General features: G+C 31.1%; 4 protein-coding genes across 12 annotated transcripts in view; 2 read left to right on the top strand and 2 right to left on the bottom strand.

The window, feature by feature from the left end:
- The window catches only part of LOC122633726 (WW domain-binding protein 4), a 41,838-nt gene extending 33,043 nt beyond the window's left edge, over nt 1-8,795 (bottom strand). The window contains exon 1 of the mRNA XM_043822025.1: nt 8,452-8,795. Within this exon, the coding sequence (XP_043677960.1) occupies nt 8,452-8,453 (2 nt within the window). The 5' untranslated portion in view covers nt 8,454-8,795. The remainder of the gene's footprint in view (nt 1-8,451) is intronic.
- A 469-nt stretch (nt 8,796-9,264) lies between these two features.
- On the top strand, nt 9,265-12,196 carry LOC122633735 (post-GPI attachment to proteins factor 2-like). 3 transcript variants are annotated; one of them, XM_043822062.1, is made up of 6 exons: nt 9,271-9,813; nt 9,973-10,219; nt 10,297-10,512; nt 10,631-11,608; nt 11,730-11,984; nt 12,049-12,196. In XM_043822062.1, the coding sequence occupies exons 1-4, from the start codon at nt 9,625-9,627 to the stop codon at nt 10,756-10,758; spliced, it is 780 nt and encodes a 259-aa protein (XP_043677997.1). In that variant the 5' UTR covers nt 9,271-9,624; the 3' UTR covers nt 10,759-11,608; nt 11,730-11,984; nt 12,049-12,196. The 3 variants fall into 3 exon arrangements, with proteins under 3 accessions (XP_043677990.1, XP_043678006.1, XP_043677997.1); XM_043822055.1 differs by having other exon boundaries at nt 9,265-9,813; nt 11,730-12,196; XM_043822071.1 differs by having other exon boundaries at nt 9,268-9,813; nt 11,414-11,608; nt 11,730-12,196.
- Nucleotides 11,127-14,775, bottom strand: LOC122633701 (L-2-hydroxyglutarate dehydrogenase, mitochondrial). 6 transcript variants are annotated; one of them, XM_043821990.1, is made up of 8 exons: nt 14,749-14,775; nt 13,309-13,432; nt 12,914-13,118; nt 12,543-12,755; nt 12,241-12,432; nt 11,894-12,165; nt 11,633-11,812; nt 11,127-11,541 (listed from the first exon to the last, which is right to left on the bottom strand). In XM_043821990.1, exons 2-8 carry the CDS (start codon nt 13,389-13,391, stop codon nt 11,346-11,348), a joined length of 1,341 nt encoding a protein of 446 aa, XP_043677925.1. In that variant the 5' UTR covers nt 13,392-13,432; nt 14,749-14,775; the 3' UTR covers nt 11,127-11,345. The 6 variants fall into 6 exon arrangements, with proteins under 6 accessions (XP_043677925.1, XP_043677948.1, XP_043677934.1 ...); XM_043822013.1 differs by having other exon boundaries at nt 12,914-13,115; XM_043821999.1 differs by having other exon boundaries at nt 14,753-14,771.
- A 3,392-nt stretch (nt 14,776-18,167) lies between these two features.
- LOC122633699 (E3 ubiquitin-protein ligase TRIM9) overlaps nt 18,168-22,264 on the top strand; it is a 95,567-nt gene continuing 91,470 nt past the window's right edge. For both annotated transcript variants that reach the window (XM_043821953.1, XM_043821943.1), the window contains exon 1: nt 18,168-19,342. In XM_043821953.1, the coding sequence (XP_043677888.1) occupies nt 18,854-19,342 (489 nt within the window). In that variant the 5' untranslated portion in view covers nt 18,168-18,853. The remainder of the gene's footprint in view (nt 19,343-22,264) is intronic.

The following is a 22,264-nucleotide window of genomic DNA, read 5'->3' as shown; positions in this document are numbered from 1 at the left end:
TATATATAAAATTTTATACACACGATTTTATACACACACACGAATGTCATAAGAACTCATTGATGAATGATTACTCCTACTTCGATGTGACAGACATATTTGGTAAATCCTGTGGCAGAAATGTAAACTTGGAAGTCGAAGAATTATATGCGAAGTGAGAAATATCTTCCGAAGTAAATCTTCTGATGTCCCTTTAAATTCCAACGGATTTTCTGAGTTCTGAAAAAATTCCTTATTTATCGCATTCTCCTCGTGAACTTTTCTCGTTGAATCCGTGAAAAACTTTTCGACGAAATTCGATCGAAAAAAATAAAAAACCAATCGTAACGTAAAATAAAATAAAATAAGAAAAGAAAAGAAAAAGAAGGGAAACAAACAAAAAGAAAGAAAGAAAGAAAGAAAGAAAGAAAGAAAGAAAAAAGAACAAAACACCACGAAAGTCAATTTCCTCGTTACTTTTCACGACAGTAGGTGTCAAGAGAACATGCTTTTGAAAAAGAGCAAAGAGTAATATTGTTCGTTTACCAATGTCTCTAGCAGTCGTGTCACGCGTCTGCTTTTACCACTGGCACTGAAAATCTAAGCCGCGTAGCTCGAATATCGTGCCAGCCGTGTTCGTGGACATTAAACTGTCGCCGAAGCAACGTTTAAATCTTGGCCAAAGTCTTCGATAAAACGTGCCGGCGACCTGAAATTAATACGTTGCCTCGAGCGAACTTGTCGAGAGAGTAGGTGCGCGTCTAATAATTAGTAGAACTTTACTTGGTAGGATATCAACCCTCTATAACTTAATATAACTTTGAAGTCACATACACACAAAAAGACAGGCACGCACATTTGTATTTTTTATATCTTATTTATTGTTTTCGCGAGGAAGATTAATTATTAATTAATATCTAAGAATTGATGTTTATTTTTTTTAGAACACGAAACAAAAAAAAATTGAATTAGAAAGAAGATAAATTATTATTATTCGCGATGTTTGAATTTTCTTTTGTTTTATCTATACTTGCATAACACAGAAAAGACGAAGAATAACATAGAACTTTATTATGAATTCATTCGGTATCTTATTATGATAATAATTATTATTATACTTCCCACCCTCTTCTTTCATATTACTTAACACGTTTTACGTTTTGTTTTCACTCTCCAAGTTAATTTTCTAATCGGCAAATGTACAATTTTGTCGTACGCATAATAAACCAAACCATCACAGCAATACTCTATCTCAAAACTTATACCTGCTCTCACCGGAAATCATATTACGCTAATCGATAATCTCATCTTCTACTTCTTCATTTTCCATTCTCATCCCTCCGTTTATCTCCCCGAAGCGATGAATCGTATTTTGACGTTGATTCAATTTTTTTTCAACGATCGATACTCATCTCTCTTTATTTTTCATAAAAATTTATTTTCTTCTAGATATATCTTCGTAATGTCGTTAGTTTTTTTTCTCTTTATTTTATACGCCTATGTATCGTCGTTTTAGAAATTGTTTAAGTCGATATAGAATTTCATATATATGCATAATATGCACGTGCCGTAACGTTTCCGTTAATTCGATTTCCTCTTTTGACGTATATATACATACATACATATATATACATATATACATATATATGTATATATATATATATATATATATATATATATATATATATATACGTACGTACGTACGTCCAATAGCTTTTCCATATTTCTCACTGCAAATCCATAGTTTCACGATTCTGTTCACGTTGTATACACGCTATAGATGATTCGAATTAAAACTCGAACATTTATAAAAGAAAAAAAGAAAGAAGGAGAAAGAGAGATAAAGCTTGATCCTAAAGGATTATTTATAGACGTTAATATGAAATTCACAAAGAATTCACGTTGTTTTATATAACAGTTTTTCAATTTAATCACTGATGATTGCTCGTTAAAGGTTACAAACGAAAGAAAGACGAAGTTGAAACGAACGGAACGAATAGGCCGATTCGAAAATCGTCGTTCATCTCGTTCGTGGCGTAGTAACTTTGACGATTAATCGCTACGTGATCGGAAAATGTAGGGAGCAATGAGTAAATACTGATGACGAAGCGGAATGTGCATTTACGTGCAGACGAGAAACGCTGGTTCCATGTTTAATCGGAGAACGAAGAGAGAAATGTTCCGACGGAATCGAAACTATTTGTAAAATTACGACGACAATGTTACCGGAAGTTTGGAGAATTTGTTTAACGTTCTTATTTATCGTTATGCATTCAATTGATAAATTTTTATCATATTTTAACTGATCAATTTATTTTTGAAATTATGAATCTATAAATATTGGTTTGATTCATATGTAAGTATCGTTATAATAATAATTATAATAATAATAATTATAATAATAATAATAATAATAATAAAATGTGTCACTTATTTATGAATCAATCCAATAAATATTTGCATTTCTCTTCTTTTCTTTGACAGTTTACTATCCTTGAAACCAATAGACATGAACAATTATTTGCAGAGATACTGCATGGAGATGCATACGTAAGACTGACAATGCAGTTCGATAACCGACTTCTATTACGGTTACGAACGTAAGCGATAAGACTTGCCGAGAAACTAGTGCAATGAAATCCAATTTCTTTGGATGCGTATCATTCGATAATTATACAACTTTCACGTATGTAAGCTTTCGTGCTTTCTAAATGCGGTCGAACAAAAATCAGAACATGGTCTTACAATTACACGGAAATTTCAATGAATTCGAACACGAACACATTTGCGATTATTAATTTGTTATTTCGATTAATCATTCGTTTTTTCATAATAATTTGCATCTCCAATTTTTTCAATTCAAATTATTATTATCATTTTACTCGTTCTCTGATATTGAAATATAATTATATATATAAAATCCAAAAAGGAAAATAAATTGAATAAAAACTGGTTTGCTTAAAAAAAGAAAAAAAAAAGAAGAACAGAAAAAAACCAGGAAAGAAAAAACGAAAAAAACAAGACCGTAAAGAAGAAAAACAAGTCATGCTTTTACTACACCGTACCTATGATACATAGAGAAACTTCTGTAGTTTCATTGCACTATCGCAAGTGTTGGGTTTCTAGTTCCATTAACGATTTATCGACTGACAGATGCGTCAAAATACCACCGACCCTCTTCTCTTCGTACTTGACCCACGTCGAAGCTTATGTCATATTTACGCATCTCCCGAATGAAATTCTAATCCTTTTCCCATCATATGAGAAGGTCAAACGACGTCACTTAAATTTCTATTTTATTCGTCGTATTTTATTACCAATAAAAATAATAAATAATAAATTTCATTTCGGAGATGCTAAGTTATATCACGTGATTTTAAAAAAGATTTATAGTAATCGTCGTGTTCGTATCGACGACGTTCAATGTATATATTACAAGCAATAAAAAAAAAACCATAGTTTTTTAAAAGTATGAATTTCTTATTATATTTCATTCTGGAAGTAAAAAACAAATTCGTTTTCATCGATAGTGGAAAAGACGAAATCGAAATTGTAAAGAAAGAAAGGAGAAACAAGAAAAGAGAATCGTAGTGACGTAAAGATATTTAAGTGATGCTTATGCAAGCTTCGACAGCCTGTGGGTTTCTACATATATGTGTTTCGTATTGTTTGACACAAATAGAATCTAATGTCGGCAGCACACGCAGTTTCATTCAACCGTGAAACCGATGGGCTTTGCTCGACCGCGACAAATATAGTACTCGTTAGGATATGATAGAACCTGCATTTATCATGGAAATGACATGCATTTTCAAAAGTCTTCTTTATTAAATAATTATATATTCGTTTGTTTTTATTTTTAATTAGATAAAATCATTTACGAAATAAAATTAGAGATCATTTAAATTTCTCGATGACAATATCTATGTTTTACGCACGAATATTAAATAATTGAAGATTCATTTTTATTAGATAAAATCATGCGTTTAAATCTTCTATAAAAATTTGATTAGAGTCATTTAAATTTGTCAATAAGACATTCGTGTCTTATGCAGGAATATTAGATAATTGCAGATTCATTTTTATTAGATAAAAACATTTCGTTTGTTTTTCCATGTAATTCGATTAGAACCATTTAAATTTGTGTGTTATTCAGTACGTGTGCTAAATCTATATCGTTTATATATATAAATGAGTAAAAATCAAAATTTTTTTTTTTTATTTTTAATTCGTAAACTTTTTCGTGTACTTCCGTTAGAACGGCTTGCATTTCGTCAGCATCTTCAAAATACAGTGAAGCGTACATACGTCGTTCGCGTCTCGATGCTTCATTTTCGAGGGAACAGTCGCTCGTTTAAAGCGTGGAATAACAAGTTCGAAAGATTCAACTCATACAACTGGCCTTTCCTTGTGAAGAAGACGTAAACATTTCTCCACTGGCGTTCCACGTCTCCGAACATGTTAGCTGGACCAACGAATCATTTCCTATTGGGTTTGCTACCGTCGTTTCTTCTTCTCTCTTCTTCTTCGACATTCGTAGTTAGCTTCCGAAATAGCGACGACGTTCTGCTTAGATAACATCGAATATCTGCATCTATTGTATCTTCTTAATAAACCAAAATATATCATAACGAATTGAAACGTTTTTGAATGAATTAATTATATAATTAATTAATATATTTTCCGTTCGACCGTTCTTAAAAATCCGTATAAAAATATTTATTTATTTTAATTTATATTTGCTTTTACTCTGTCTCAAGTTTTTCATTACATCCTTTATGATTTTATACGTCATAGAAAATCGAACATTTACGATAAATTAATATATTTAGTATATATATATATATTTTTTTTTTTAATTGTCATTCTTAAACGATGAGATTTGTAAAAATAAGTTTTATTCTTATCGATGTATGTATTATATATTTATTTTCATTCGGTGTCAATTTTTTCAATTTTTGTATTAATTATTTTCTCTTTTCTTTTCTTTTCTTTTCTTTTCTTCTTACATTTGCTTCAAATAATTTGTACAGTATATGTACGACACTGGGTCCTTTGAAAAGTAGTTTTTATTAGTATTTTTAAAGAAAATTCAAAGTGAAATTTTCTTTTGAAGTCATTTAAGATAGACTGTATAATCTGATCAATTGAAAATCAATTGCTTCTTGATGGAACTTGACAATTTTCGCATATATTTTAACGAAGCATCTCTAAGATTGTATCAAAGTGATAAAGAACAAGGAGGCATTGTGTCAAGAGAACCTTGAAAGTGCTGGCACCGGATTGCGTTTACCGATTGCGTCGAAGGTACTCTCGCCAAAGTCTTTGCCACCAAGGAAACTTTGCATAATCGGAAAACAGAAGTTCTTCCTCTTCTCAACGAATCCACAATTTTTGTTCCAAATATAAATGTTCCAATGACAAATTTAACAAACGATTAATCTCTCGTGAAGTAAAAATAAGAAAACAAGAAAAAGATATATCGTTAAAAATAAAAAAAAAGTTAATTAAAGATCGTATTCGAAAGTGAACAAAAAGCAAATGTATTATTGTTGTTTATCGTTTCTTTCGTTATATCGTAGCCTAAGCCTATAAGATCATTGCGGACAAATAAGTGTACAAATTAAAAAAAAAAAAAGAAAAAGGAGATAGAAGCAGGAGGAAGGTGCTTCGACCAATTCGTGATGTAACCACTCTGCCAAAAGCAGCAGTGCGGTGCGCGTCAGTCAAAAAGGCCGCATTTCTCCGCATCCACGAGACTGAGTCGGCAAAAGCAGTTCTTTGAATGGTCCAACGAAGAGATAAACAGAGAATGATAGAGAGAAAGAGAGAGAGACAGACAGAAACAGAGAAATAGAAACAGAGAGACAAAGATACAAGGAAATATAGAAGAAAAGATAAGGATTTAGTTTTCCTCTCTTTCTCTCTTTCTCTCTTTCTCTCTCCATTTCTATCTATTCATCTATCTATCTATCTCTGTTCTTTGTTATAACACAACGATACTGCGGTCTTTCTGGCAAAGTGTCCCGACGCATTGCGTCTAAGTCCTCGCATGAAACTGGCCAAGCCTTAAAGCCATGACGTTGTCCGTGAAGACGAAGACGGCAAATACGAAGTAAGGCTCCTTTTAGCACTTGGCTGATACATGTCGTGTCGTATTGCTTTTGTGGTAAGTGGAAACCCTCGCAAATACACACATATACTATACTTAGGAATAACAAAATATACGCGATAAAAAATATGAGAGGAATTTGGTAATAATTCATAAATATCGATCGCTAAACGGTCCAGATTTGTTCAGATAAAGGAAGAAACCTATTATGAAATTCTTTTCTCACGTCTATGTACTATCAATGTTTCTAACGTTATTATATTTTCCATAAATTCTAAAAAAGAAATCAAAGCAACACCAAGAAAATACAATATGTAAGCTTCTACGAAAAATAAAAAGGATGAGTGTATACACAGTAATGAAAACGCAGCCGTTCCGCATCCAGGAAACGGATTAAAGTAGGATTAAAGATGAATACGATCCTGCTCGCGAAATCGAAGCGGGGATTTAAACGCGAGTGGAAAAGTACGAGACGGAGTTCAACCAGCGTGTAATAAATTTTTTAATTGATTTTGTTCAACTGTGTTTGTTGCTATCGGTTTTATCGTGTCAATGTTTAAATTCGATTTTTCACGCGTTAAAAATATGCATTTCAATTTAAATATATCGTATCTCGAAAAAAGGACAATTATTTTATAATAACATTGATAATGTTAGTTTTGTTAACGTTTCATTCTGTTCGAGAAAAAGAAAATCAGTTTTTCTATAAAAGATATTTATTATTTTACGTCATAACAAGTCAAATATTTATATTTAATTAACGGAACTCCGTCGGACTCGTAAAACGACTTTTTTTTCTTTCTTTCTTTGTTCTTTCCAATGTATATTTAGTTTTATTTTGTTTTTTGTCAGTTTTTTTTTTTTTTTTTTTTTTTTTTTTTTTTTTTTTTTTTTTTTTAGTACATAGTTTGTATTAATCTTTTTCTTTCTTATGTCTTATTTAATGTCACAAATTAAATATTTAAATACGATATTTTATCGGATACATTAAACATGTAAATATCTTAATCGATGTATCGTTCTAACGGTGTTAAGAAAAGATTTATAAAATAAATATAAAATGTGGCTGGACAATAGTAGGACGGATGGAACGATGCCATCCAGTTCCAAAGTTGTCAAGGGCCGGCAGTTTGCCCTGCGGGAAAATTAATTGGCAGGACTGGATTCCGAAATCCAGAACAGTCTGATCGATGAGTGGACTCGAGACAAAGAGTCTTGTTAACAAGAGACTAGCGTTTCGACGAACCGGAACATGAATTGTCCGTGAATGATGACTTCTACGTGTATTAGTGAATGAGCAACATTTTCAAGCATAAATAACGAAATCCATTTCTTAAACGTTTCCTAACGAATCTAATTTACTTTCTCGCCAAGTTTTGTAAAGTCGATCGATTAATAAAAAAAAAAAACGGAGAGAAAAAGTATATCGCCAAGTTTGATTTGAAAAATTAATAAAAAAGAAAAAAGAAATTAATAAAAATTATTAAAGATATAATTAATATTATTATTCTTCTCATTAATATTAAATATATCAGTTCGTAATACTATTATCGCGTTATTATAGACGTTACTTTTTTGACTACAATGATTAATGTTCGACACAAGCATTAAGAAAATTAAGGGAAAGATTTCGTTTTGCGGCGAACGATCTGACTAATGACTACCCCCGTTTTAATGGAACTACCATAATGAAGTTAATTAAAAAGTACTTTTAAAAATAACGATTTAATAGGATACGTTTGTAACGCCTTAATGAAAGGTGATTATAAAGTGATATTTCTAAATAGGATTTCATCGTTTCACGTCACGTTGAAAATGAAAAAAGGTGGATAGATTTTATTTAAATGTATTGTTTTAAAAAATATACGGAATACTTTTTTTATCTTTTCTTTTGCTTTCATCTTTTCAACTTCTCACAAATCTATAGGTAGATATATAATCTGAACTTATATTCTTATTCATCTATCTCTTTTCTATACTATACTTGTATAATATTTTCAATTCCAAATTCGGAAACAAGTTTCGATATATGTTAATAGTGATAAAATATTTTTTAAATCAACAATAAATATTCAATAATATTTTTTAGATAGATAATAAATATTCTTTAACTCAATAAATCTATTAATACTAATACAATAGTAGTACTAAGTCAATTATGTTTGTTATATAGAGTATTGTGCCTGTTATATAAAGCCGTCATTATTATATAAATAACAAATAATCAGTCTATAACAAATGTTCCGACAGTATTGCAGGTTGACGTAATGTATCAATAGTTATTGAAATTAAACTGAAGTATTATCTAAAAATTTTAAAACTACCATATATTATAAAAAATATACTGTTAATAGACTTACATGTTTCGTTGTTTGGTAAGCGAACTTCTATGTCACTTCTACCAATTGATAAACAAGGCTGACAGGATTTATATTCGTTTTTTAATCGTGTTAAAAAAAAAACATAACTTTTTTATTATCACTAGTAACTTTAACCTCAAACTTATTAAATGAAGTCAGAATAATGAAACGCTTTGTTTATATCAATAGATTCATTAAATATTATCGATACACGATATAAAGGATCGTTTAAAATTTCTGTCCACAAAACACATCAATATTTCTTTCTTTTAATAAAATTGCAATATACAAATAATATAATTGTAACGCGTATCACGATATACACAATACGATCAGCTGATACCTATTAGGCTAGAACAGAGCCATCTCTTAGTCACGTAAAAAAATACATCATTGCATTTTATCGTTCGAGCAACATGCACATAGGAACATTATTTAGTTCTATTTAGTTCTATTTGATTCTATTATCATCAAAATTTAGTTTTATTCATATTCGTTCATATTTCCATAAAAATTGAAATTTTGTCTTCGACGGTTCATGAATAAATAAAATTTACATTCTTTTTCTGTTTGATTAGATTTTAAATACGATAAAAATAACTGATAAGAGTTTATCTGAACAAGTTCATATTCAGTTACGTATACATATTAATACATTTTCACGGTTGATGTCGCTAGGATCTTAAAGATAAAGAAATGATCTTAAGTTTAATTTTAAAAATATTTTGTTTAAAATCATTTGAATATCTGTAGCCAATAGTCGAGAGAGTATAATTTGTTTATTCCTAATAGATAGCGTGCATAATAGTCGTCATTTTGTTTTTCTTTCAAGAACTCTAAAACTATTTCTCTAGTTCATGATTATATGTTTACTGTTGGTACAGATGTTAAATTTCCAATATGGCTGCACCTACGTATTAATTTTATTATTATGATATTTAATTCGGCGAAACAAAATTATTGTATTTTTAGACTAATTCCAATTACAAAATATAGATTTAAATGTTTTCGTTATCAGTCACGATATTTTATCTCCAAAGCAGGTGTTACGAGCTAACGAAATATTGTTACGACATTCGTAGGGTATTAAGAATTGAGAAAGCATTTGGCAGCATAATCTTATTTGACGGTATTTCTGTGACGTAAAAAATATCAACTAGGAACTCCCTGACTATGAGTAAATTGAGACTGGGGTCAGATTACATTCCCCTCACTGAAGAAGACATGTTGAAAGTTCGAGCGATTATTTCATTTTCGAGATTAGCATGGGTCACTGTATCTATACCGCTGTTTGCATTTATTTTTTGCGTTATTTGGTCGGTACTCTATAATTTTGAACATGCCACTGCAACCCATTGTAAGGTAAAATCTAATTAATAAAATATTTACAAAGACTAATTAAGAATGAGAACATTCTGAATTAATGTAATCATTTTAAAATTTATTATTTATTTCATTAGATGTATGAATTAGATACAAATAATACATTTCTAGTTAAACTTTCCATGCTATTCTATGTAGGTTTACAATTTTCTTCCATCAGTCTCTGCAACGATCGGCCATTATAGACCTCAAAAGGATATTTGGAAATTGGCAATTGCAACGCAAGTTATAACTAGAATATTAGTTCTAATTATGTATTACCGTTATTATAAAGAGCATGTATATAAATGGGCACGATATATTAGTAACATTGTTTTGGCCGCATATATTGTTGAAAATTTATCTCTAGTAACTTTAAGTTTCTGGAGTTCGGACTCGAACTACGGTATATATATACATTTATACATTTACTTGCATTTGTTGAGAATAATGGTAATAATGGTAAATGTTAATTTTTTGCAGTATTTCACAAAGTATCTTTTATAACATTTTTAATAATGTCTTCTATCTACATGCCATTATCATACTTTGTTATGAAAAATTGTTGTAACGTAACCAGAGATTTTTCTGAAACTACATCTATAAGGTGGAAATGGAGGGCAATGATGTCAAATGTACTGTCCATATTATTAGCATCTTACTTTTTTTATAGGCATAATAAATACTGTGAACCATTAGGTAAGTAGAAAAATTATAAAATAATAAATTTACAATATAATAAAGTATGTAATTAGTAGTTAGATTACTTTGAATTCTTAATGTAGAAAGGAAAATCAATAGTTTTTTATGATTTCAGTATATTCCATGTTCGCTTTGAGTGAATATGTCGTTGTTCTCTCAAATATGATGTTTCATTCGACAGTTGCATTGGACTTTCCAACATCTAGAGTTTTAATATCAGGGAATGGTATTAGACTGATCTAAATTATTATATAAATCATTTTGCAATATACATTTATAATATACATTTTAGATATTTTTAACTCGATTTTAGTAGTTTTTTAATCATATGTACCTGGTAGTGGTTAATATGCTTATTATATTAGCCATGATATCAGTCATGCGAATCAGTCAAAATGATAAATACTTATGGAAAGTATACGTCATACGTGTGATACCAAAACATGCTGATTTATTACAAATTTTTAGAAAAAGATATTTATATATAAATGTATATACATACAAGAAAATACATAGAACATAAACAGATATTTATCGTCGATTGCTGTTATACAAAAATTTTAATACAAGAATATAAAAATTTCATTTTGTTTTTATTTCTTTTCAATAAATTCTTTTAAAAACACATGTAATGCATTATATGATTGCTATGAAATATCAAGTACTAACTAATATATAGAAACGGCGTAACAAAATATATTATAATCTTACGATATATATTTTGGACAGTGACAGATTCTATTATGAAGTATAATTACTGTGTACAAGAGAATGGAACTTTCCTCATTGCTGAGAAATTTCATTAGATCCTTCAATTATATCACAGAATATTAAAACTTGAAATCGTTTTCCATTTTATCAGCAATGTATTTTGCTATGGCCATACTACTCGTTGCAGCAGGCGAAGGAGCATTACGACAATGAAGAACTCTGCTTCCAATACTGCCATTTCCACTGTCAAAAACAAAGTCGTCTACTAATTTGCCATCATTGTCTAATGCTTGTGCCCTGACACCAGCTGGTCCTCTGAAATGAAACAATGAAGTTATTCAAAATATTAGAAGAATTACACTCGAAAACAAAGAGATATAAGGTACACGTACAAAACCATACCTACCTCTTTACATCTTTAAACGAAATTTCTGGTATAAATTTTTGAATATCCTTTATTGCCAATGGGTAGAATATTGATTTAACTATTTCTTTAACTCCAGGTATAAAGTACCTGAAGAGCAGCTTATACAATCCAGGAAACTTGGCCATTTCTATGCAGTCTCTTATGTTGATATCTGTCCATCTAAATGCATAAAATGACAGAACTTCGATGAGTATCTTTCACTTTTACGATTTTTTAATGAACTTTTCTGCTGATCCTTACTTGTAACCTTCTCTAGATAGTGCCAAAATAGCATTTGGGCCGACCCATATTTCACCGTTTATTCTAGGCGTAAAATGTACGCCCAAGAACGGTAATTTCGGATTAGGTACCGGATATATGTTCGTTGTACATAAATGTCTTTTATTTTCATTTAGAAGAAGGTATTCGCCTCGGAAGGGAACTATCCGTGGATTGCGATCGCATCCCGTCATGACGGCTAAACGATCCGAATATAAACCAGCGCATGTTAATACATATTTCGTTGAAATAAACTGAAATAAATTACAGGATAATCATCAGTAAGAATTCGTAAAACTTCTGTCAAATCAAAGGAGAAATAAGTGCACCTTATTTTTAGACTGAACGATTATAGGTGTCAACAGTCCTTCATTATGCGATTCCAACATTTCAGAGAATCCACTAACTTCGTAATTAAGAAATATTTGACCGCCCATTTTTTGAAAATCTTCTGCAAAGTGATAGCAAACCTCAGCCCAATTCACAATTCCCGTCCACGGCGACCAAATGGCCTTTATACCCTGAAAACAAAAATGTTTTTGTTTTTATCGATATAGCGAATTCTTAAACAATACTCGATATTTTTTTAACGAACACTCGATTTTATAATAGTATTCTATCAAATATTTACCTTACATTTCGGTTCGTAATTTGAAATGCACTCTTTATCGACTAATTGAAGATCAGGTACATTATTTTTCAATCCTCGATCGAACAGAACGTTTATCAAATTAGCTTGTTGTTCATTCTGAGCTACTATCAATTTACCGATCTTTTTATGAGGTATACCTTTCTTGCATAAATAGTCATAGGACAGTTTCAAACCTTCGACGCACAGCTTCGCCTGCAATCATTGGCTACCGGATCAAACATTTCTTAAGGGAATGTTGCTCAATCGTTTGGAATCGATCGAGATTAGGATTGCTTAAAAAGCAACTAGATCTTTCGAAAGTTATCGTAAATCTAATTTCCTTCGTTAAAAGTATCATTTTTTTATATTACCTTCATACTACCAGGCATATAATAAATGCCAGCATGAATGACGCCACTATTGTGACCTGTTTGATGTTTTGCTAAAGCATTCTCTTTTTCTACGATAGCTATTTTCAAATTAGGATGTCTTATTAACATTTCACGTGCCGTAGCACATCCCACGATTCCACCTCCAACAACAACGAGATCGTATACGTTGCAAACATCACTGCTACTAAATATAACAATTAATTTATTTTATCTTATTTTATTTATTTATTTATTTAAATATTTATTACATTGGAAACAAAAATTTCTCGAGAGAAGGAAAAGAGTGAGAGTGAGAGAGTGAGTGAGTGAGAGAGAGAGAGAGAGAGAGAGAGAGAGAGAGAGAGAGAGAGAGAGAGAGAAAGTTTAAAACTAACCTTGACGTATAGCGACGTATCAGACAATTTAAATTCGACGATATCGTTGGTTTTATCAATAAACTTAAAATGCTGCCCGTCATTCTGGTCTTTTTCTTTCTACGAATTTGATGTTATATCGTTTCTGAAAAAAATATGTACGAACATCGTACATCTCGATCGTACGGAAAAGAATTTTTCTTTTTTTGTTTTATATAACGAAATCATTAATTATGTCGTCGTTTCTGATCACTGTTCAGTTGTTCTATGACTAAATTCATTTTCATAATCGTTCTCGCGATATTTTACGTATAGTTTTTTTTTTAGCTTCGTTTATAACGACTCTACGATAAGAAAACGTAATATTTAATTTTCTTGATCGAATCGAAGCAGTTTAAAGAATAAACAATTCTTGAATAGATTCAACGTAATCGTAGCTTTCTAATCGTGACTTACGAAAAAGAGAAACTTTAAGTAAACGCATTATTTATCAAAAAAATCGATGAGAGAAAAGATTATACTTCTTTTATGATCGTTGATATTTTAAATACCAAAACGAACGTATTTTCTCAAATATTTATTTACAAAATAACAAATTCGATATCGACTTATACGAATTATCTCAGTAATTTGTATCACGGATAATTCGAAATTAATCTATTCGAAATATAACTTGTTTACTCTCTTACATTTTCTACGCCATCGTTTTTAACACATGGATCCGGTTACATAACGATAACCATCATATCTGATTTTAGTTTCCTCAATGAATCACGAAACCAATTTCATTTATATACACGACGCAATCGTAAAGAAGCCATCATCGTTAAGACACAACTTCATTTCCGTTTCTCATAAAACACGTGTTTACGACCTACTTCTCAATTACAAAAAAATCAATATCGAACGACAGTCACGCGTATTGATATATACGTCGTTCATGTTCTTGCAACTTTGCAGTTAGAGTACTGAACTAATCAAGTAATATACATATACATATATATATATATATATGCACATATATTTATATACATATATAATTAGTTGTCCTCATTAAACTTGCTCACTACAAAGATATATGATTATCACTGATAATGTTATTTTTCTTTTTATTAGATTACACAAGATTTATCATTTGTATTTATCATAGTCATAAATTCACACACGTTCGAGAGATGTAAATGCGAAATCTCTTGGTAAAGTCTGAAGATTTTGTGAAGGAGAGAGATGGAAATAGGTGACTTAATTAAAGAAAGAGAAAGAAAAAGAGAAAGAGTGAGAGACAATCATTAAAACTAAGATAGAACGTAGATGGTAAATTTTATTTAAAAATCAATCGATACCAACCGTTAAGAAATGATTTTTTTTTTTTTTCTTAAATATTAATGTAAAAATTTCATATTGTCTTAAAGGCTTATTATGTTAATTATGCTAATGTGACTGAATTTAATGATGATGTACGCACGCGCATAAAGAACCTCCTTTCTCGTCGCTTGTGCGAAGAAGACTGGTGAATAATTTTTTTTCGAATAATTCGGATAGAAGAGAGCTCTCTCTCTCTTTCAGTTCATGTGTTTCATTCTCGACGTCGTTCGATTGATAAGGAAGCTTGTTCGTTTGGGTCAAGCACGTGGCGCCTCCATCATTTTCATGCTCGTTTCTTCTTACTTACCGTCGAATTATTGATATTTTTATTTTGTTTTATATTCTAATAAAACTCTCGTTAAGAGAGTTTTTATTCGATCGATGAAACTTTCCAGAGAATTTATATGAAATTTCAGGAGAATTTTTTCAAATACGTTTCGTGCTTGAAATTGTTTAAATATCGCTTTCAAAATTGATTAAGTGAACTACAAATATAATCTAATTCATGATTTACAGCATGTTAATTTATAAATAATTATCGTTTTATTGTAAGAAAATTTTTACTTAAAATTAACATTTATTATGACATTTGTGAATCAATTCAATAGTATTAATCGAACTATATATTAAAATTCAATTGTAAATTTTCATTCCGAATGTATAAGAGACATATGAAATTACTTTGAAAATTCATAAAGGAAAATATATAGTAACTTGTCATAAAATAAATAATAAGCATCGTTTATAATAATTAAGAACTTTCACCCTAAAAATATAAAGAGACATGTGATATTACATCGAAAATACATAAATAAAAATATAGAGTAATTTGTCGCAAGGTGAGTAATAATTATCGTTCATAATAATTAAAAATTTTCATTACAAAGGTATGAAAGGACGTGTTAAATTACATTAAAAAATCGTAAATTAAAATATAGAGAAACTTGTCATAAGTTGAATAACAACAAGTGTCGTTTATAATAATTACAAACTTTCATCCCAAAAGTACAAAGAGACATGAATGAAATTACATCGAGAAATCATAAAGTAAAATATAGAGTAACTTATCGTATAATCATCGACAATCACATCATTTATAATAACAATCGTTCGAATTTCATGCATCAGTTACTCTTAAACTCGCATCGATCTCGATATATTGCCGGAAACAAAGTGCAATATATCTCGGTTATTGTCGAGGAATTTGGAACTAATACGTAGAAGCGCGTTATTGCAATCCCAAAGGCGACTCGCATCATTATTTTTAAAAGTATTGTCTTCGGACATTGGTCGTTCGGACCATACGGTGTTTACGATCGTTTCGAATGGGAATGGTGTTCTTGGCTGGTTCATGATAGTCGCCTTGCAATAAATATAAGACAATGTACGTTTTCCGTGTGATATATATATATATATCTTATACATGAATGAGTACATAACTATCGAGAAGGACAGTTTTGAAACGTTTTAAGATACTCTTTCACATTCGTTTGATTCGAATTATATATGTTCGTTCCGGTTATGGAGTCCTACGCTTATGTCAAATTCAATTTTAATATATAAAAAGTATAAGATGTAAATAAGATGTATATAGGATTTATGGGATACGTATAATATATATATATATAAATTATATGGAATGTATATAAAATGTATAGGATGTACGTAGGATTTATAGGATATGTATAAAATGTATATGGTGTGTGTGTGTGTGTGTGTATATATATATAAAGTTATGACATTTACATTCACCATATGCAACATAAATCAGTTTATACACATATATGATGGCTGCAAGCAAACTGACATTTCTTTGATAAAATGATTTTGACTAGTAGCTCTCGTCTTTTGGCTTTCTATCTTCATTCAACCAAGCGTTCATATTAGTTGAGAAAGTTTAGTTAACGTTACTACTCTGCAATAGTTCGTATGAAATTTCGAAGACGAATCTTACAGATCGATTAAACCTGAATACGTATATGTATAGATATGTATATGTAGAAAGTTCTGCATTTGAAATTTGAACGCCTAGGAGAATCTACTTCTCTCTTCTATTCTGTCTATTTCTCTCTCTCTCTCCCTCTCTCTCTCTTTCTCTCTTTCTTTTCTATCTGTTCATTCGCTCGTTTCATTCGTGAAACGTAGACGAAACCCACCTGGCCAGAATGCGTTGGAATTCGAACCCCTACACGAGTTTTCCTACCCTCTTCTTCTCGCCCCTTCGTTCATAGCCATTGTCCTCTTTCCTTCCCCTTTCTCACTTTCATCTTGCACCTTTATCTCCTATATCTCAAACGAAACTCTATTTTTATCTTTTATTATTCTATCGAATTTTTTCCTTATCCCTTTTTTCTTTCTTTCAATTTTTTTTTTTAATTTTAATTTTTAGAAAGCAGGTCATTGATGGAGAGGGCTCCGAGTAAATGTAATTTATTTTTATCAATAAATAATATAATAATAATAATAATAATAATAATAATAATAATAATAATAATAATAACAACAATAATAATAATAATAACAATAATAAGAAAAAAAAAAGAAGAAGAAAAAGAATATTATAAGATTGAACGTAACTTCGCCGTTCAAGCAAAAGAGTATTTTAGTTTTATTTGTGAAAATTAACGATGTATGATTTTTTGAAGAAAAAATATGATTTATAAAACAGACTATTGTAATGTATATTACGACAAAATACTTTGTCGTTGACAGAAAGTTTGGATTTTAAATGTGAAAGATTCTGAAGAAAAACTGTTCGTTCGTACGACTAAGTATAGTCGATGGTATAGAATGAACGTAGCAAACAATTCCATTGTTGATCGTATCATTGAGCATAGGGAATACACTTAAAAGCAGTGTGTCTCCGATCAAGAATTTTCAATTCATCGAACGAAAAACTTCGTCATTACGCGATGCATTTCGCGATATCCATTAGTAACATTTTTGTGTTGTTCGTTTTTTCTCTTCTTCTTCTCTGTCTTTTTCAACAATTATTATTATTTTATCTCATGAATTCATAGAAGGAAAATCCAAAGACATTTTATCAATACCGGAATAACAACCGGATATATTTAAGAAAAGTTATTTTGATAACACAAATCGATTTCAATTTCTATAAAAATATGAGCCTTCCAATAACAATAATTAAAATACAGGAAATAATATATAAAAAAAAATCATATATATATCTAATTGTATAAATAAACATTTCATGATTCATCCTTATGAGGAACGCGTAGAAAGTTCAAAAAATAATAAACAATTCAAACGTAACTAACAACTGTATTATAAGAAATGAAGAAAATAAACTATAACAGATTATCGTAAATATAATTGAAGAAACAAAAAAAGAAAAGAAATATATACTTCGATGACTCACGAGGAGTAAAGAAAAATCGAGGAAAGGACAAAGAAAAAGAAAAGAGTGGGGGGTACTACGTAGATCAACTACGGCACTGAGATGCGCGTCGTGCGCGGACGCGGCTGCGCGTCGGTTCTTTGACTCCGTGCACGGAGTCAGTCAACCCGCCGCCGGCGTCCAGGCAAGACGGTTTTTTCGTTTCGAAGCTTCTTATCTCGCTCGTTCACTCGTCTTCGTGATAAAGACGGATAGAGAGGGAGGGAGAGAGAGAGAGAGAGAGAGAGAGAGAGAAAGAGAGGAAGAAAGAGAAAACAAGCGTAAAATAAAAATCGAAGTAATCCTTCGAAATAGGATATTTTCCAAAGCAGAATTTCGTTCTCTTCGATATTCCTTTTATTCGCGCGCTCACAGATCGCGAGTGAACTCTCAAAGAGTAAGAAGGAAAGTAAACCCGTAGTCTGATGCGCTATACCGTCACCTTCGACCTTTCCTACGGCGATTCGTGGAACTCGTCGTGGAGATTCGAGTGCCGTGCGAGTGCGTCGTCGTAACGATGACGATGACGCGAACGGACGCGCGTTTCCGCGTGTAGCCGAGCGGCGCGCCGCTCATAAAAGAAAAGAAAAGAAAAAAAAAAAAAAAACCAAAAGAAAACAAACTCAAAAAATCTTTCCTCTTCGCCCTTGAAATTTATATTTTGAACTCGTCTTTTAAATCAATCCTCTAACCTGTTACGAACAGACATTCGATCGTTCGAAAATAATATTGAAAAAAAAAAAAAAAAGAAAAGTCTATATAACTCTCGTTGGAAGAAGAAAAAAGGAGGAAAAAAGGGAGAAAATGGAGGACGAACTGAGATGTCCTTGTTGCAAAGAACTATTCACGGAGCCAGTTTTGTTGCCCTGTTGGCACGCTCTGTGTCTCTCGTGCGCTGTTAATCTTCAAGCACCACCCGATTCACCACCCGAATCGACGACAGACTCTTCAAATGCTCCGTGCTCCGATCAAGAAGCCGACAAATTGTCGATACTCTCGGAAACGGATTCGGGCGTCGTCTGCGGTAGTACTTCGACTAGTTCACGACCTGGAAGTTACGTTGGTACACCCGGGAACGGTGGTTTCCCACCATCCGGGGGAACCCTTTGTCTATCTTGCCCTGTATGTCGCAAAACCGTTTATTTCGACGAGGGTGGTGCTCATAATTTGCCCAAGTATAGGGCCATGCAACGTATCGTTGAAAAATATCAAGAATCGAGGAACGCAAGAATGCAGTGCCAGATGTGCGAGGGCGAACCCCGTGAAGCTACCGTCGCTTGCGAGCAATGCGAGGTAATTTATCTTTTTTCTTTTTCTTCGATCGATTAATCTCTTTCCTGTCTAAATGTTTTATTACTTGTCTGTGATCTATTTATCTTCCATCACGCTATTTTATTTCATTTTTCCGTCATATAGTTATGACATCGGAATGTTGATGCTTGCTAAATATAGTTATATTTAATATACTATAAATATAGATAAGTATAGTATACTGTAGTACTATATATTTTGCGTCGTAGAGGTTTAACTAGTTTTCTTGATTGCTTTGATTAGCTCGATTGAAGGTTGAGTATTGTACGAATTAGATTTGATCTATGAATTGTTATAATGAATATGTGTGTGTGTATATATATATATATATGTGTATATATATATATATGTGTATATATATATATATATTTGTATTAATCAAAATTTGTATATGACAATTTATGGACGATTAAAACAAATCGTCATTGTATTTCTTTTTAATAACTTAATAGAAATGAGGAAATTATAATCAGAACTTTTTGTTTGTTTTACTATTTATTATATAAGCTTCTATTTACTAGAATTTATCTTTTGTCTATTTTTCTTTTTCAAACGATTTTGAAACGTTTAATTACTCATGGATATATAGAACAACGATAATGTAATCTGACGTTTGAAAATTACGATACAAATGTCCTTGATGTTAAAACAACAGTCAATTTCAAAGCTACGCTCGTATAATAAGCATTAATCGTTTACTATTATATTTACGGTACATTCTCGTGTCCTCGATCGTATACCAATTGCTATAATAAAATTGCTCAAAACAAGGACAGCCTTGTTTTCAATCGCAGATTGAAAGCAGTTTATTCATCGTTATGTTATTATTTCTTTTACATTCCTAAAAAAAATTCTTTTCATTTATCTTCCAACACACACATATATTTCAATCTCATTTAAATGTCTAACACAAGTCGGAAGTTTGAATTTTGGATACATAGATTGATAGATTGATAGACAGGTTTAAAGTTTGCATGTCGATCAAAAAGTTTTGACGTGAATCGATTCCTTCGAGTCTTCGTGTTTTTCGAAAAGAATGACATTTTATCTTTATCAAAGATATTTGTATTAAATTCGAGTTAACAGAGACGTAATCAAATCTCAACTTCGTGTAATACCTAATCTTTATAGGTCAGAATTAACTTTTATGTTTCTTATCGATAACAAACTCACAGGGAAGAATATCGAAAGATGTTTCGATAGATCGTTGCTTGAAAAAAAGTGATGAACTGCTCGAAAAAGTGCAGTAGGTACTTGATTTATTTGCATTGCACTTGAGCTGTAATCTACCTATCACTCTCTCTTTCTCTCTTTTACTCTCTCTCTCTCTCTTATCGATTGAATATAAATAGGAATATAATTAGAACGTTCGCTCGAATTAATCGAAGATGACACGTTTACTAAAACGATTGATCAAGTAAATGTAATAGAACATAAATGTGATGTATATATTTTATATTTATTTATGTTCCTTTTATTTCGATGCGTTTGATGTTTGCCGTTCTTCGACGCAGCGTCGGCATCGTTTAAAGTCATCGTTGTGGAAGAAGAGTGAGAGAGAATGAGAGACAGCAGAGATAGAAACAGAGAAAGAGAGAAAGAGAGAGCAAAAGGAGGCGTGTTAGATGATAAGGCGAAAAATAGATCTCACGGGTAGTCACGATCGACTCTTGATCTCACGATGTCTGGCGAAATTTAGAGAGCAACCTCCTAACCGTGAGAAATCTGAAACTGAGGAAAAATCTTTAGATATCGTATCGATCTCAGTTCGTTTATCAATCATCTTTCAAACTCGTTTCTTTATTTATTCTCATACGTTTATTTCATACAGATATTATTTATCTAATAATCGAATAATTGATAGTATAGTTTCTATATTGATAAATATGTGTACGTTTAAATTTAATTAATTATATATTTGTCTTTTTTGTTGTTAGTGATGACAAGATTTTCTCGCATAGTTTCGTTACAATCGATTCCTTATATTTTATCGATTGTATACTAAAGAAATTTGATTTCTTTTTATTTATTTATTGCACGAACTATAGATTTTGTATTTAAATAAATTTAAATTAATATCGTCGATTAGTGATGATAATGTTTCATCATGAAACTTAATTGTAATTAATTCCTGATATTTTATCAACTATGAAAAGAAAGGTTCGATCGTTTTTTGATTATTTATTAATTTGTACAGATATTGTTATTTGTTATTTATAAAGAATAAGCTTTATTTTCGTTATAATTATCATTTGTTCCGATGATAGAAGTTCTTTTAATATTTTTTAAGATCTGGTCTGAAGCGAAATTAATCGATTAGTCGAACTTTTCAATATAAACTTAGGCGATCGATCAGCGCAGTCTCGAAAGATTTTTCTACCGTTCGTAAATACTCGTAAGAGGGTTCGTAAATAGAAGTTCGCGATCTTGTGCTAAACTCGAAAGAGAGAGGAGAGAGAGAGAGAGAGAGAGAGAGAGAGAGAGAGAGATGCAGAGAAAAGCAACGGATCGCAATAAAGCCGAAAACTAAATCGCGTTAAAATCCGATGAAAAGCGCGACGAGTACTTGTCGTCCTTTTCAACGACTTTACGCTGCATTTTCCGAAGAATACGAAGGAAGACCTTTTCTTTTTTCGTTGGATGATCGAACAAACGTGTCGCTAATCGTATCGTATATGTGTACTGTTTACCTCTGTATATGTATGTGTGTTGACCTGTATGGCTGTACATTCGTCTGTGTGTGTACATTCGATAATACTTTAACCTTCTATAAACCAATTTTTTTCTCTCTAAATAAAGATTTTCACATAAAACTTACGGTATAACGTTTATTTAACTATAACTATTAACTAACAATTCATTTCTTAAACGATTAAATGAAATAATATTAAAAAAAAAAAAAAA

Source organism: Vespula pensylvanica, chromosome 1 (genome assembly GCF_014466175.1).
Source record: "Vespula pensylvanica isolate Volc-1 chromosome 1, ASM1446617v1, whole genome shotgun sequence".
In the NCBI taxonomy this organism is placed as follows: domain Eukaryota; kingdom Metazoa; phylum Arthropoda; class Insecta; order Hymenoptera; family Vespidae; genus Vespula; species Vespula pensylvanica.
The sequence above is the reverse complement of the archived record's forward strand: the minus strand, read 5'-3'. Positions and strand labels throughout refer to the sequence as shown.